At 43.7% G+C, this 14218-nt stretch overlaps 1 protein-coding gene across 5 annotated transcripts in view; it reads left to right on the top strand.

Annotated features, from left to right (window-relative positions):
• The first annotated feature begins 388 nt into the window (after positions 1–388).
• Positions 389–14218, top strand: part of Mta3 (metastasis associated 1 family member 3) — a 151400-nt gene continuing 137570 nt past the window's right edge. For 4 of the 5 annotated variants that reach the window (XM_070025479.1, XM_070025477.1, XM_070025478.1 and 1 more), the window contains exons 1-3: positions 389–471; positions 2611–2678; positions 7840–7933. In XM_070025479.1, the coding sequence (XP_069881580.1) occupies positions 444–471; positions 2611–2678; positions 7840–7933 (190 nt within the window). In that variant the 5' untranslated portion in view covers positions 389–443. Of the gene's footprint in view, positions 472–889; positions 1124–2610; positions 2679–7839; positions 7934–14218 lie in introns of those variants that run through there. The other variant, XM_070025480.1, reaches the window with a different exon arrangement.

Genomic DNA, 14218 nt, shown 5'->3' on the forward strand with positions numbered 1-14218 from the left:
GTAGGGGTGTGTGTGTGTGTGTGTGTGTGTGTGTGTGTGTGTGTGTGTGTGTGTGTGTGTGTGTGTGTGTGTGTGTGTGTGTGTGTGTGTGTGTGTGTGTGTGTGTGTGTGTGTGTGTGTGTGTGTGTGTGTGTGTGTGTGTGTGTAGGCTGAGGCTTGTGGCCCAGGTCCACCCAGCAGCTAGACCCCCCTCCCCCCCGCCCCTCCCGCGCCCCTCCCCTCCCCCACCCCCACCCTGCACTTCCCGCCCGCGGCCCCCGCGCGGCCCGCTCGCCTCCACTCGCCCGGCGCTGGGGGCGGGCACAGCCCCCACCCTCGGCGTCCCCTCCCCCCTCTCCCGTGGCGGCGGCGGAGGCTGAGGCGGCTGAGGCGACCCAGGCGGCGGCGGCGGCAGCGGCGGCGGCGGCGGGCGGGGCTCGGGCTCCGCGGGCGGGCGGGCGGACATGGCGGCCAACATGTACCGGGTCGGAGGTAGGAAGGCTCGGCCCGACCCGGCCCGTCTCGGAGCGAGGCTGTGGGAGTCGGGGGTTCGGGCGAGCGCACGCCAACTGCCGGGAGCGTCGGGCGCCCGGGCGGAGCGCGCCGGGGAGGGCGCGGGGCCCGCAGGGGAGGGGGCGGGGGACCGGGAGAGGGGGGGCTGGGGCTCCCGGCGGCCCACCCTCGGCCCCTCGCCCCGCCCGGGCCCCCAGGGCCGGGCCTCTTCCCTGGGGGGTGAATTACACATGCCCCTTCCATGAAACCCCCGTCAGAGTCGGGCCCGTCGGGACCCCTGGCTGGGTGGCTTTTTCCTCGCTTGGCCTTTGGGGGAGCATGGAGGGGGACACCCCCTCCCCCAGCCCCCCTTCCCCCCCGCGGTGGCAGTGTGGGGCGGGGACGGGGACGGTGGGCCCAGCCTGGGACACAGCTGGACGAGGCCTGTTCCCCGGGCCAGGGCCCTGCACCTTCCCTTCCTGGTTGCCCCCTTCGGTTTGTCGCCCACCTACCCCCCCTCCCACCCCCCCCTTCAAGAATGGGGTGGCCTGGGGCCGGGGAGCCCCGCAGCCGGTGGAGAGGGAGTTGAGCGCAACCTGGACGTTTGCTCTGCTGTCTGCCTTCCCTGCCTTCTGCAGAAGAGAGAAATAAGGTCAAACAAACTTTCTCCCTGCTCACGACGCCCTCCTCCCTCTTTGCTGGTAAAATAATAATTCAGATGAGTGGCGTGTTGGTGAGTGAGACTTGCTCTTCCTCTGCCCATTAGCTGAGCTCCTGATGGATGACGGTGGGAATGGCCTGGCTAAATGAGGCCACTTTGCAGAGCTACCAGGGTGGACATTAAGCAATGCAGTACAACCTCTTACACACGAAGTGGGAAGTTTCCAGTAAACCTGTGAGAGTGGAGTATTTCTATGCTTTTGATTGAAAGCTTGCAATGATTTTTTTGGTAGCATTAACTTAAATGGATCTAAAGTAAATAAGCTGAAAGAGTGAAAATAGTCCAACATCATCCCACAGAGTACTGCCCCTCAGCAAGTGACCCCTCATTTTCTCAGGTAGAGCTTTGGAAAAGTTTGCCACTGAGCTTTCTCTTCCCTTAACTCTGCTCACCTGATCTTAAAAAAATTTTTGTTTGGCGATTGAAATTTAAGTTGGGTTGCTAAAACATCCTTGCTCTGAATTTGTCTTAGGTCAACAGTTTGACATAAGAAGCATATTCCAGGGCAAATTGGATTAGGGGAAAAGGATGTGGAAGAAATTTAGAGGATGAGTCTAGTGTAGTGAGCCCTGATCACTCAGTGATGAAGAGGTGTCCGTGTTTTTGTTACTTTCTTTTTTTTGGGGGGGGGGGGAGGGTCCAGTCGTGGGGCCTGAACTCTGGGACTGGGCGCTGTCCCTCAGCTCTTCAGCTCAAGGCTAGTGCTCTACCACTTGAGCCACAGTGCCACTTCCAGCTTTTTTCTTATGTGGTGCTGAGGAATCGAACCCAGGGCCTCGAGCATGCAAGGCAAGTGCTCTACCACTGAGCCACCTTCCCAGCCCCGTGTCCGTGTTTTTGTTTACTAAAGAAATGATGCTCACAATGGTTATGTCAGGCACCACTAATCTTGCACTTGAGACAAAGGATAGCAAGTTCAAGGCTAGCCTAAACTACATAGGAACAGCCTATCTTTAAAAAAAAACAAACAACAACCAAAAAAAGACTTACAAAGAAAGTATACCTCCTGTGGCTCAAGCCTGTAATTCCAGCTACTGAGAAGGCTGAGATCTGAGGGTCCAGGTTGGAAGCCAGTAAGGAGAAGGAAAGTTCGTTCATGAGACTCATTTCTAGTTAAGTAGAGTGTGGCTCAAGTGGTAGACACAGCCTTGAGTGGAAAAAAACTAAGGGACAGTGCCCAGTCTCTGAGTTCAAGCCATAATACTTGCACAAAAGCAAACAATAATAAAAAACAGAATATTAATTGAAATGGAAATACCAGAAAAAAAAGGATTGTGAATAGTAGGCATATGAGACAATATATTAAGGTTGCATTACCAATAAATAACTGCTTAATTGCCAAATACAGAAAATTATGGATTGCCATATGTGAACTTCCTGTTGAAAAGATTAAATTTTATAACTTCCTTTGGTTACAGATTATGTGTACTTTGAAAATTCTTCCAGCAACCCATATCTAATCAGAAGAATAGAAGAACTTAACAAGGTATACACTGTTACTCATACTAATATTGCAAACTATATTCCACTGAATATAATTGGGTAAAAGAACTTTTTTGTATGTGTGCTGTTCTTGGGGTTTTAACTCAGAATCTGGATGCTGTCCTTGAGCTTTTTTTGGGTCCGGTCGTGGGGCCTGAACTCTGGGCCTGGGCGCTGTCCCTCAGCTCTTCAGCCCAGGGCTTGCGCTCTACCACTTGAGCCACAGCGCCACTTCTGGCTTTTTTTTTCTTTTTGCTTATGTGGTACTGAGGAATCGAACCCAGGGCCTCAGGCATGCAAGGCAAGCGCTCTACCACTGAGCCACCTTCCCAGCCCCTCCTTGAGCTTTTTTTGCTCAAAGCTATTGCTACACTACTTGAGCCACAGTCCGACTTCCAGTTTTTGGGTAGTTAATTGGAGATGAGAGTATCATGGACTTCCTGCCTAGTCTGGCTTTGAACTTCATTCCTCAGATATCAGCCTCCTGAATAGCTAAGGTTACATGAGTAAGCCACCATGCCTAGCAATAAGTATTTTTACTTTTAGTTCTAGACTCTGGAAATAGGTGTGTGTGTGTTTTGCCAGTCCTGGAGCTTGAACTCAGGGCCTAGGCATTGTCCCTGAGCTTCTTTTGCTCAAGGCTAGCACTCTACCACTTGAGCCACAGCACTACTTCTGGCCTTTTCTATGTGTGTGGTACTGAGGAATGGAACCTAGGGCCTCATGCTTGCTGGGCAAGCACTCTACCACTAAGCCACATTTCTAGCCCTGAAAATAGTTTTATATTAGTATTATATATGTAAGATTCTTAGTATTCTTTTGGGGCTGGGAATGTGGTTTAGTGGTAGAGTGCTTGTGTAGCATGCATGAAGCCCTGGGTTCCATTCGTCAGTACCACATAAACAAAAAAAAAAAAAAGATTAAAAATAAATATATTTTTACTTTTTTGGTAGTTACTTTCTCTGGTTTTAAACATTTTTATTGTATTGTATTGTATTGTATTGTATTGTATTTCTTCACTTTGTAGAGTCTTGAAGTTCAAGTAACTTCTATAATATAATTTTGTTTATTTATTTTATGTTGGTTCTGGGGCTTGAACTAAGGGCCTGGACACTGTCCTTTAGCTTTCTCTGGTCAATGCTAAGTGGAGCTATAGCTCCACTTCTGGCATTTTGCTAGTTAATTAGAGACAACAGTCTCATGGACTTTCCTGCCTTGCCTGGTTTTCAGCCTCCTGAGTAGCTAGAATTTACAGATGTGAGCCATTACTGCCTGGTTTATTTTATTTTATTAGCGTACATTACTTTTTTTTTTTTTTTTTTTCTGGTCATGGGGTTTGAATTCTGGGCCTGGACACTGTCCCTGAGTTCTTCAGGGTGAGCACTCTACCACTTGAGCCACAGCGCCTTCAGTTTTCTGGTGGTTACTTGGAGATAAGAATCTCATGGACTCCTGCCCAGGCTGATTTTGAATTGAGATGCTCAGAACTCAGTCTCCTGAGTAGCTAGGGTTACAGGCATGAACCACTGTCGCCCGGCTCATATATTCCTTTTTGGTGAAGGATTTCATATTCCTGTCAACCTTACTCTGTTACTCTCCCTTTTCCCTTTCTGAAAGAATTTCAACAGGTTCTGTTTTCATACATTTAAACAATTCATTTCTGCATATTCATCGTCTTTCATTCTTCTTCTTTTATGTCAGTCATGGGGCTTGAACTCAGGGCCTGGGGTGCTCTCCCTGAGCTCTTTTGCTCAGGGCTAGTGCTCTACCTCTTTGAGCCATAGAACCACTTCTGGTTTTCTGCTGGTTAATTGGAGATGAGTCTTATGGTCTTTCCTGTCCAAGCTGGTTTTGAACCATGATCTTGAGATCTCAGCCTCTTGAGTAGCTAGAATTTCAGATATGAGCCATTGGCGCCCAGCTTCTTTCATTCTTTGTGTTAGCCCATTTTTTTTTTTTTTGGGATCAAACCCAAGGCCTTTTACATGCTAAACAAGTGCTCTACTACCTAGCTGCAATCTAGCTCCTTAAAATCATTGCTAGTTATTCTTCTTGTTGCAGGTCCAGGTACGTGAACTCAGGGTTCCAGAGCTTCTTTTGCTCAAGGGTAGTGCTCTTCCACTTGAGCCACAGCTTTACTTTTGGCTTTTTTGGTAGTTTATTGGAGATATATTTCAGTGTCTCACAGACATTCTAGAAGGGGTGACTTCAAACCATGCTTCTCATATCTCAGCCTCTTGAGTATCTAGGATTACAGGTGTTAGCCCTCAGTGCCTAGCTTTTTTTTTTTTTTTTTTTTTAAGAAATTGTCGGGGCTGGCAATGTGGTTTAGGGGTAGAGTGCTTGCCTAGCATACATGAAGCCCTGGGTTTCATTCCTCAGTACCGCATAAATAGAAAAAGCCAGAAGTGACACTGTGGCTCAAGTGGTAGAGTGCTAGCCTTAAGCAAAAGAAGTGTAAGCCCTGAGTTTTTTGCCAGCCCCAGGCCTGGCAAAAAAAAAAAAAAAAGAAAGAAAAAGAAAAAAGAAAAGAAAAAAAATGTCTCTGAATGAGATCTTAGCTTGTTTCAAACTTGTCCTTGTCCTCTGCTTTAGCCTTCTTATTGCTGGAATTATAAGCATGTACTACTATACCCAGTTCAAAACTAACTTTATTTGTTGTTGTTGTTGTATCTGTTATGGGGCTTGAACTCAGGGCCTGGGTGCTGTCTTTGAAGTCTTTTGCTCAAAGCTAGTGCTCTACACTTTGATCCACAGAACGACTTCTAGTTTTCTGGTGGTTACTTGGAGATAGAGTCTCGTGGACTTTCATGCCTGGGCTGGCTTTGAATATTGATCCTTAGATCTCAGCTTCCTTAGTACCTAGGATTATAGGCATGAGCCACTGGCACTTGGCTTTTTTTTTTTGGTCATGGGGCTTGAACTCTGGACTTGGTTGTTATCCCCACACTCTTCCTCAAGGCAAGTGCTTTACTGCTTGAGCTACTGTGCCACTTCCGGTTTTCTAGTGGTTAATTGGAGATAAGAGTCTCATGGAATTTTCTGTCCGGGCTGGTTTTGAACTGTGATCCTCAGATCTCAGCCTCCTCAGTAGCTAGGTGTGAGCCACTGGCACCTGGCTTGGCTAACTTTTATTTTTAAATAATACATCCAACTCCTATTCCTATATGCATTAAAAAAATATACTAGGAACAGTAGTGGATTGGCACTAGACAGTGTAACATTTTTGAATAATTAAATTTCAGGAGAGGCCTCTGGCATAAATGTGTGCATTTTCTATAGGAAAGAGGAGTAATATACCACAGTTGCAAAAACTATCTGATGGCCCTTGTGTACATGGTCTAGAAGACTTTTTTTTTTTTTTAGTGCTAGGAATTGAATCCAAGTATGCATTCCTCCAAAGAAAATATTTATTTTGAAATATGTCTCCATCTCTCAAGCAGGTTTAAATCAGAATTTAAAAATGGTTGTAGAACATTCCTGTTTGGGGGAGTGGTAGAACCCCTAATAATGAGATTTGTAGTTGAAGTCATGGATAGAATTTATCTACCTAGAAATATTTGCCTGCCTGTTCATTTAGCAGATTACTTGATCAGTGTATTATGAAATATAGCAACATTTTGATTAGGAATTTAATATGATTTCAGGGTTTTTTTGTTGTTGTTGTTGGGCATGGGGCTTGAACTCTGGGCCTGAACTCTGTCCCTTAGCTCTTCAGCTCAAGGCTAGTGCTCTACCACTTGAGCCACTGTGCCACTTTTGGTTTATTAGAGATAAGACTCTCACGTATTTACCTGCCTGGGCTGGCTTTGAACTATGATCCTCAGATCTCAGCCTCCAGAGTAGCTAGGATTACAGGCGTGAGTCACCAGCGCCCGGCTCATGATTTCAGTTTTAAGGGGGCAATATTTTCACAGTGCCATTCCTCACTCTGAAATACTGCTGCTGAACTTCATAAAATTGACAACTTTATTCCAGGGCAGATATTCTTAATTCTTTTTGTTTTAATATACCTGTAAGCCTAGAGAAATTCTGAAAACATACTCTCAAATTTGTTAGCAACTGAGAATTACAGTAGCATTTTAGTGTAATCTATGTGTTTTTTGAAGAACTTTGTAATAAATGATTGACCTTCTTGAAAATTCTCAGAATTCATAGAGAATAGGAGGATAAGAGCCTGGGCCTCAGCTACAGTAAATTACAACCTCACTGAATATTGATTGTATTCTAGATTACAGTCAAAAAGGAATAAGAGCTTTAGTGTTCATAACTCAAGGCTTTTAATACTTTCATATGGGAAGATAGCAATAAGTACTACTAAGAATACTGTCTATGTGGACTCATATCTCCTTGTGGTGGAGGAGGGTGCCTTTTTAGGTCATCTGCTCCATTTTGTATAAAGGCTGCTGCCACTTATAGAGGTTTACTTTAAGTTGAGTGTGGATGTTTAGGGGAGACTGGGTGGTTTTATAGTTAGCTTTTGTTTTCTGGGGATTGGTTTGGAGATGATAGGTTCAAATGTCATAAATTATATGTGGCTTTTAAAATTTGAAGACTGATTTCTTAAGACTGATCACAACTAACTATCTCTGGCTTTAATCATTAAACTGATACCATCACAGTGATATAATTGATGCCAGTTAAGTTTTTGTATATTTGACATTGTAGTTTCTTACTAAGAACCTGGACAAATACTACTGTCTCTGGTTATCTTGTAGTTGTAGTTGGAACAGTATTGAAGTTGATCTTAAGCCCGGTCTGTGGCTTATGTTTGGAACCCTACCTAGCTAGCTGATCAGGAGGCTGAGAGTTGAGGATCATTGTTCAAAGCTAGCTTGGGCAGGAAAGCCCATGAAACTCCTGTCTCCAATTAACCACTAGAAAACTGGAAGTAGCTTTTTGGTTCAAAGTGTTGTAACACTAGCCTTGAGCAAAAAGCTCAAGGGGCAGTGCCCAGGTCCTTAGTACAAGCCCCACAACCAAAAAATAAAAATAAAATAAACAAACCTTGATTTTGTAATTATCCTGTATCCAGTTCATTGAATAAGTTATTTGACAGTTCATATGAAAAATTGTACCATGGGTCTTTTATGAATGCTAAGGACGTGCTTTGTCTTTGAGTCACACTTCCCAGCTCCCACATAACTTATTTTCTTATTTCTTAGACTGCAAGTGGCAACGTGGAAGCAAAAGTAGTGTGCTTTTATAGACGACGAGATATTTCCAACACGCTTATAATGCTTGCGGACAAGCATGCTAGTAAGTTAAATGTCTTTCTCTTAGGTCAAAAAATGTTTAAATCTTGTGTTTTTGATATGAGAAAAAATTGCAACCTGAAATATTTTCCTTTTAATTATGTGAAATATTTGCTTTTAATTTGCTGTGTGTGTGTGTGTGTGTGTGTGTGTGTGTGTGTGTGTGTGTGTGTGTGTGTGTGTGTGTGTGTGTGTGTGTTTTGTGCTAGGGCTTGAACTCCATCTGGGCCTTGTGCTCGTGTGTGTGTGTGTGTGTGTGTGTGTGTGTTTTGTGCTAGGGCTTGAACTCCATCTGGGCCTTGTGCTCGTGTGTGTGTGTGTGTGTGTGTGTGTGTGTGTGTGTGTGTGTGTGTGTGTGTGTGTGTTTTGTGCTAGGGCTTGAACTCCATCTGGGCCTTGTGCTCTTGCTCTGTGTTTCCAGTCAACTCAGTGCTTTACTTGAGCCATGCCTCCAATTTTGGCTTTCTGCTGGTTAATTGGAGATAAGAATCTTGAAGATTTATCTAACTGGGCTGACTTTGAACTGTAATCTTCAGAAATCAGCCTCATGAGGATTAGAGGCACTAGAATTAGAAGTGCCTGCTTTCCTTCTGTTTTAAATAGAAACAGGATTGATGTATATATGTATCTTTTCCCCTCCCCCTGCTAGAGGTTCCTCAAGGCCTTTTGCCTGCTAGTCAAGTGCTCTATCACTAAGCTACACTCCCAGCTCCATTTAACATTTTTAGGTTATATCATATAGACTTTTATTTTATTTTTGTCAGTCATGGGGCCTGAACTCTAGGCCTGAGCACTGTCCCTCAGCTCTTCAGCTCAAGGATAGCGCTCTACCATTTGAGCCACAGCGCCACTTCCGGCATTTTCTGCTTTTGTGGTGTTGAGGAATTGAACCCAGGGTCTCATGCCTGCAAAGCAAGCACTCTACCACTGAGCCACCTTCCCAGCCCCCTAGAATTTTATTAAATAATTAAAATGTTCAGCCTAGTGCTGGTGGCTCAGGCCTATAATCCTTACTACTCAGGAGGCTGAGATCTGAGGATCATGGTTCAAAGCAAGCCCAGGCAGGAAAGTACATGAGACTCTTTAATCTCCAATTAGTCACACCAGAAAACCAGAAGTGGCACTGTGGCTCAAAGTGGTAGAGTGATAGCCTTGAGTGAAAGAGCTCAGGGACAGCACCTAGGCCACAAGTTCAAGCCCCAAGACTGATTTAAAAAAAAATTGAAATAGAAGTCTTATGAGAACACATACAAAGGACAATGTCCTGTTCTCAGTTTTCTGAGGATACAAATATGAGAAAATTTATACTTCATTGATATTTTGGAGGCATTTTTATCTTTTCAAACAACTGGGTATGAAACTCATTTTTGAAAAACTGCAAGAAAGATTTTTAAAAAGGAGGTAGGAGAAAGAGAAATAGAGCTGGGTGTGTAGTTCAAGTGGTAGAGGTCCTGCCCAGCAAACATGAGGCCCTGAGTTCAAACCTTAGTACTATAAAAAAAAAATTGTAAATATTGGTTGCATTGGGTATGGGGGCACACTGCTATATTCCCAGCACTTTGGAATCTGAGGGAGGAATATCAAAAGTTTGAGGCTACATATTGAGACCCTATCTTCAAAAACAAACAAAAATTCAAGAAAACAGTGGGAATGAATATGGCCAAATTATTCATGTATGGAAAATGATGCAATAAAATCTCCCATATTATATAATTAATAGGTACTAATAAAGATGTGGGAAAAAGAAAACTAATATTTTGATTTGTATTATAAGAATTAATTATATTTATAGTATTAGGTGTATATGCACATAAAGTACAAAGAAAAAGTACCAGAGTTCTTTTTGTTGGTGGTGGTGGTCATGGGCTTGAATTCAGGGCTTGGTTGCTGTGCCTGAGTTCTTTTGCTCAAAGCTAGTGCTCTACCATTTTGGGCTACATTACCACTTCTGGTTTTCTGCTGGTTAATCATGGGGAAAAGGGAGGAGGGGAGTGGGAGGGAACAAGAGAAAACTAGGGAGGGGGTAACACTGGTCAAAAGAAATGGACTCAGTACCTTACTTAACTGTAACTTCTCTATATATCACCTCTACAATAAATTAAATTTAAAAAAAAAGTCTCATGGACTTTCCTACTGGGGCTAGCTTTGAACAGATCCTCAGATCTGAGTAGCTAGGAGTACAGGTGTGAGCCACCACCACATGGCCTAGAATTCTTATGGTTAAAAACAGTGTTTTTTTTTTTTCTGCAGTATGATTATGATTGTGTTATTTCCTAGTCATTGTTGATAGATTTTTAGCCCTTTGATTTTTCAAAAGAACAACACACTGAAAAAAAGTGCTTTAGAGCCTGAATATGTAGCTTGGTGGTTGAGTTATGTGCTTAACTAGAGTTTCTACAATTAATCCTCAGCCCAAAATGGAAAAAGTGATGTAAATTTTAAGAATTTAGGTATAATAGTGCATTTCTGTAATTCCAACAGAAGGAAAGGTGAGGCATGAGCGTGGTTAGTTCCAGAACCAACTAAGCTACATTGTAAGACTCTCTCTACAATATCTTCCTGCAGTTTTTTATTTAAAGAAAAATAAATGTATAATATTAGTATTTTGTGTGGCTTATTTCTTCTCTCTCTTTCCCTTCCTTCCTTCCTTCCTTCCTCTCCCTCCCTCCCTCCCTCCCTCTCTCTTCCTTCCTTTCTTTCTTTCTTTCCTTCCTTCCTTCCTTCCTTCCTTCCTTCCTTCCTTTCTTTCTTTCTTTCTTTCTTTCTTTCTTTCTTTCTTTCTTTCTTTCTTTCTTTCTTTCTTTCTTTCTTTCTTTCTTTCCCTCCCTCCTTCCCTCCCTCCCTCCCTCCCTCCCCCCCCCTCTCTTTTTTCCCCCATGTCTGTCCTAGGGCTTGAAGTCAGGGCTAGGGTGCTGTCCCTGAGCTTTTGTGCTCAAGGCTAGCACTCTACCACTTGAGCTAAAGTTCCACTTCTAGCTTTTTTGGTAGTTAATTAGAATTAAGAGTCTCAGGAACTGTTTGTCCTGCCTGCTCTGGCTTTGAACCGTGATCCTCAGATCTCAGCCTCCTGAGTAGCTAGGGGGTTCTAGTTGTGAGCCACTGGCACACAACTAGATGTTTTGTTTGTTTTTTCAGATCTTGGACTAGAACTACCATGCTAGGCAAGCACTCCACTACTGAGCTATATCCCCTAAAATATTTTAATTTGAAAGCCAGTTTCTACCTACAGAATATATAATGGGATTGTAGTATGTCATTTGAGCTTTTGCAGTTTAATTCTGTGCTCTGTAGTACTGGGATTGTATAATAGAGTAAGCCAGGCTATTGTTTGAAATGTTGGCAGTTTAAGTAGGCATATGGTTTGTTTGATAATTCCTGCTGTACACTCTGCTGTCATAGTGTTTTGTTTTTTTTAATTTTCTTTTTTCTTCCTTTTTTTTTTTTTTTTTTTGCTGGTCTTGGGTCTTGTACTCAGCCTGGAGTGCTGTCCCCTGAGCCTCTTTGGCTCAAGGCTAGTGTTCTGCCACTTGAGCCACAGTACCACATCTGGCCTTTTCTAAGTTTATTGGAGATAAGAGTCATGGGCTTTCCTGCATGGGCTGGCTTTGAATCATGATCCTCATATTTCAGCCTCCTGAGTAGCTGGGATTGCAGGCATTAGCTACCATTGCCAGGTTTCTTATTTTCTATTTTGTATACAAAGGTGTGTGTGTGTGTGTGTGTGTGTGTGTGTGTGTGTGTGTGTGTGTGTGTGTGTGTGTGTGTGTGTGTGTGTGTGTGTGTGTGTGTGTGTGTGTGTGTGTGTGTGTGTGTGTGTGTGTGTGTGTGTGTGTGTAGCTGGGATTGCAGGCATTAGCTACCATTGCCAGGTTTCTTATTTTCTATTTTGTATACAAAGGTGTGTGTGTGTGTGTGTGTGTGTGTGTGTGTGTGTGTGTGTGTGTGTGTGTGTGTGTGTGTGTGTGTGTGTGTGTGTGTGTGTGTGTGTGTGTGTGTGTGTGTGTGTGCCAGCCAGTGCTTGAACTCAGGGCTTGGGTTCTTAAGCTTTTTTGCTCAAGGCTAGTGCCCTACCACTTGAGTCACAGCTTCACTTCTGGCTTTTTTTTGTGCTTAATTGAAGATAAGAGTCTCATGGATTTTCCTGCTCAGGCTATGATCCTCAACTCTCAGCTCTCAGCCTCCTGAATTAGAATTATAGACATGAGCCACAGGTGCCTGGCTCTATTTTGTATACAAAGTACTGTATTGCAAATTGAATGATATTTTCAAGTTATATATTGAAAACTTCAGAGGTCTGAGGGTGTGGTTTAAGAGTTAGAATACTTGACCCTGTGCTCAAACCCCTGTACCGTCAGTAAAAGAAAAATTCAAGGCATTCATATTTCCCACTCATAAATGAGACCATGAAATGTAAATATTCTATTTATGAATTAAAAAAATTAAATACAGGATCTTACTTTGCAGTCTAGGGTGCTCTAGGACTTAATATACAGCCCAAGCTGACCCAAGATCTCAGTTTGTCCTGTGCATATGTTCTACACTGAGCTATACGTCCATCACCAAAATCTATGGACACCTTATTAAACTTTATAAAGCTGGACATGATGGCACACACCTACAATCCTATCACTTGGGAGGCTGGTGGACTGTCACTCCATGCCTGTCTAGGCTAGTGAGACCCTGTCTCAAAACAAATACAACACAGGGGGCTGGGAAGGTGGCTCAGTGGTAGAGTGCTTGCCTTGCATGAGGCCCTAGGTTCGATTCCTCAGCACCACATAAGCAGAAAAAGCTGGAAGTGGTGCTGTGGCTCAAGTGGTAGAGCACTAGCCTTGAGCTGAAGAGCTGAGGGACAGTGCCCAGGCCCAGAGTTCAGGCACCATGACTGGCAAAAAAACAAAAACAAAAAACAAATGCAACACACACACACAGACAGGCATGTGCAGACTTAGGCGCACATATATACAAAGAACAAATGAGATAAAAGGAGAAATTGTTGAAACAAAGTTCATTTCCATATAGATGAAGATTGAAAATCCTGAGTGAATTAAAAAGACATAGCTGCATTGTTTCAGAGAACCACAGGAAAAACAGGATCCTGTACAATTTTCAGCAAGAAAATTACCATCAAAGTTATAGGACTCAGATCCCTTAAAATTGAAAGAGCAAGCTGGGTGCTTGTAATCTTAACTACTTAAGAGGCTGAGATCCAGGATTCTGGTTCCAAGCCAGCCTGGGCAGGAAAGTCTGTGAGACTCTTATCTGCAGTAAACTACTCAGAAAAAGCTGAAAGTAGAGCTGTGGCACTAGCCTTGAACAGAAGGAAACTCAGGAACAGCACCCAGGCCCTGAGTTCAAGCCCAGGACTGGCAAGAAAGAAAAAAAAAGACCAAATTATTTTAAGGTGAAAATTCAGTAAAAGTATCAAAGACCAAAGCCAGTCACTGGTGGCTCACACCTGTAATCCTAGCTACTTAGGAGGCAGAGATCTGAAGATCATGGTTCTAAGCCAGCCCAGGCCCAAAAGTCCATGAGACTCTTCAATAAACCACTCAGAAAACCAGAAGTGAGGGGCTGGGAAGGTGGCTCAGTGGTAGAGTGCTTGCCTCGCATGCATGAGGCCCTGGGTTCAATTCCTCAGCACCACAGAAGCAGAAAAAATTGGAAGTGTCACTGTGGCTTAAGTGGTAGAGTGCTAGCCTTGAGCTGAAGAGCTGAAGGACAGCACCCAACTCCAGAGTTCAAGCCCCACAATGGACAAAAAAAAACAACAAAAAACCGGAAGTGGCGCTGTGGCTCAAGTGGTAGAGCACTAGCCTTGAGCTGAAGAGCTGAGGGACAGCGTTCAGGCCCAGAGTTCAAGCCCCACGACGATGACCACCACTACCACCAACAAAAAGTATCAAAGACGAAAGGAAGGTATTTTTTCAACGCTTAAGGTATTATGAAGTTGGGCACTGGTGGCTCATTTCTGTAACCCTAGCTGAGATCTGAGGAGATCAGATCTAAGGATCAGATCTCAGAAGGCTGAGAACTGAGGATTGTAGTTCAAAGCCAGTTTGAGCCCCATGAGACTTTTATCTCGAATAAACTACTCAGAAAAAGCCAGAAGTGGTGTTGCGGCTCAACTGGTGGCGCTGTAGCCTTAAGCACAAAGAAGCTCAAGCACTTAGGCCCTGAATTCAAGCCCCAGGACCAGCAAAAAAAAAAAAAAAAAAGTATTATATAATTCAATAATTAGGAATGAAATTCCAGGTTATCATAACAGAATGAGTATAAGATATAGGAA

The sequence above is a fragment of the Dipodomys merriami genome, unplaced genomic scaffold (genome assembly GCF_024711535.1).
Source record: "Dipodomys merriami isolate MVZ:Mamm:240054 unplaced genomic scaffold, mDipMer1.0.p SCAF_17, whole genome shotgun sequence".
In the NCBI taxonomy this organism is placed as follows: domain Eukaryota; kingdom Metazoa; phylum Chordata; class Mammalia; order Rodentia; family Heteromyidae; genus Dipodomys; species Dipodomys merriami.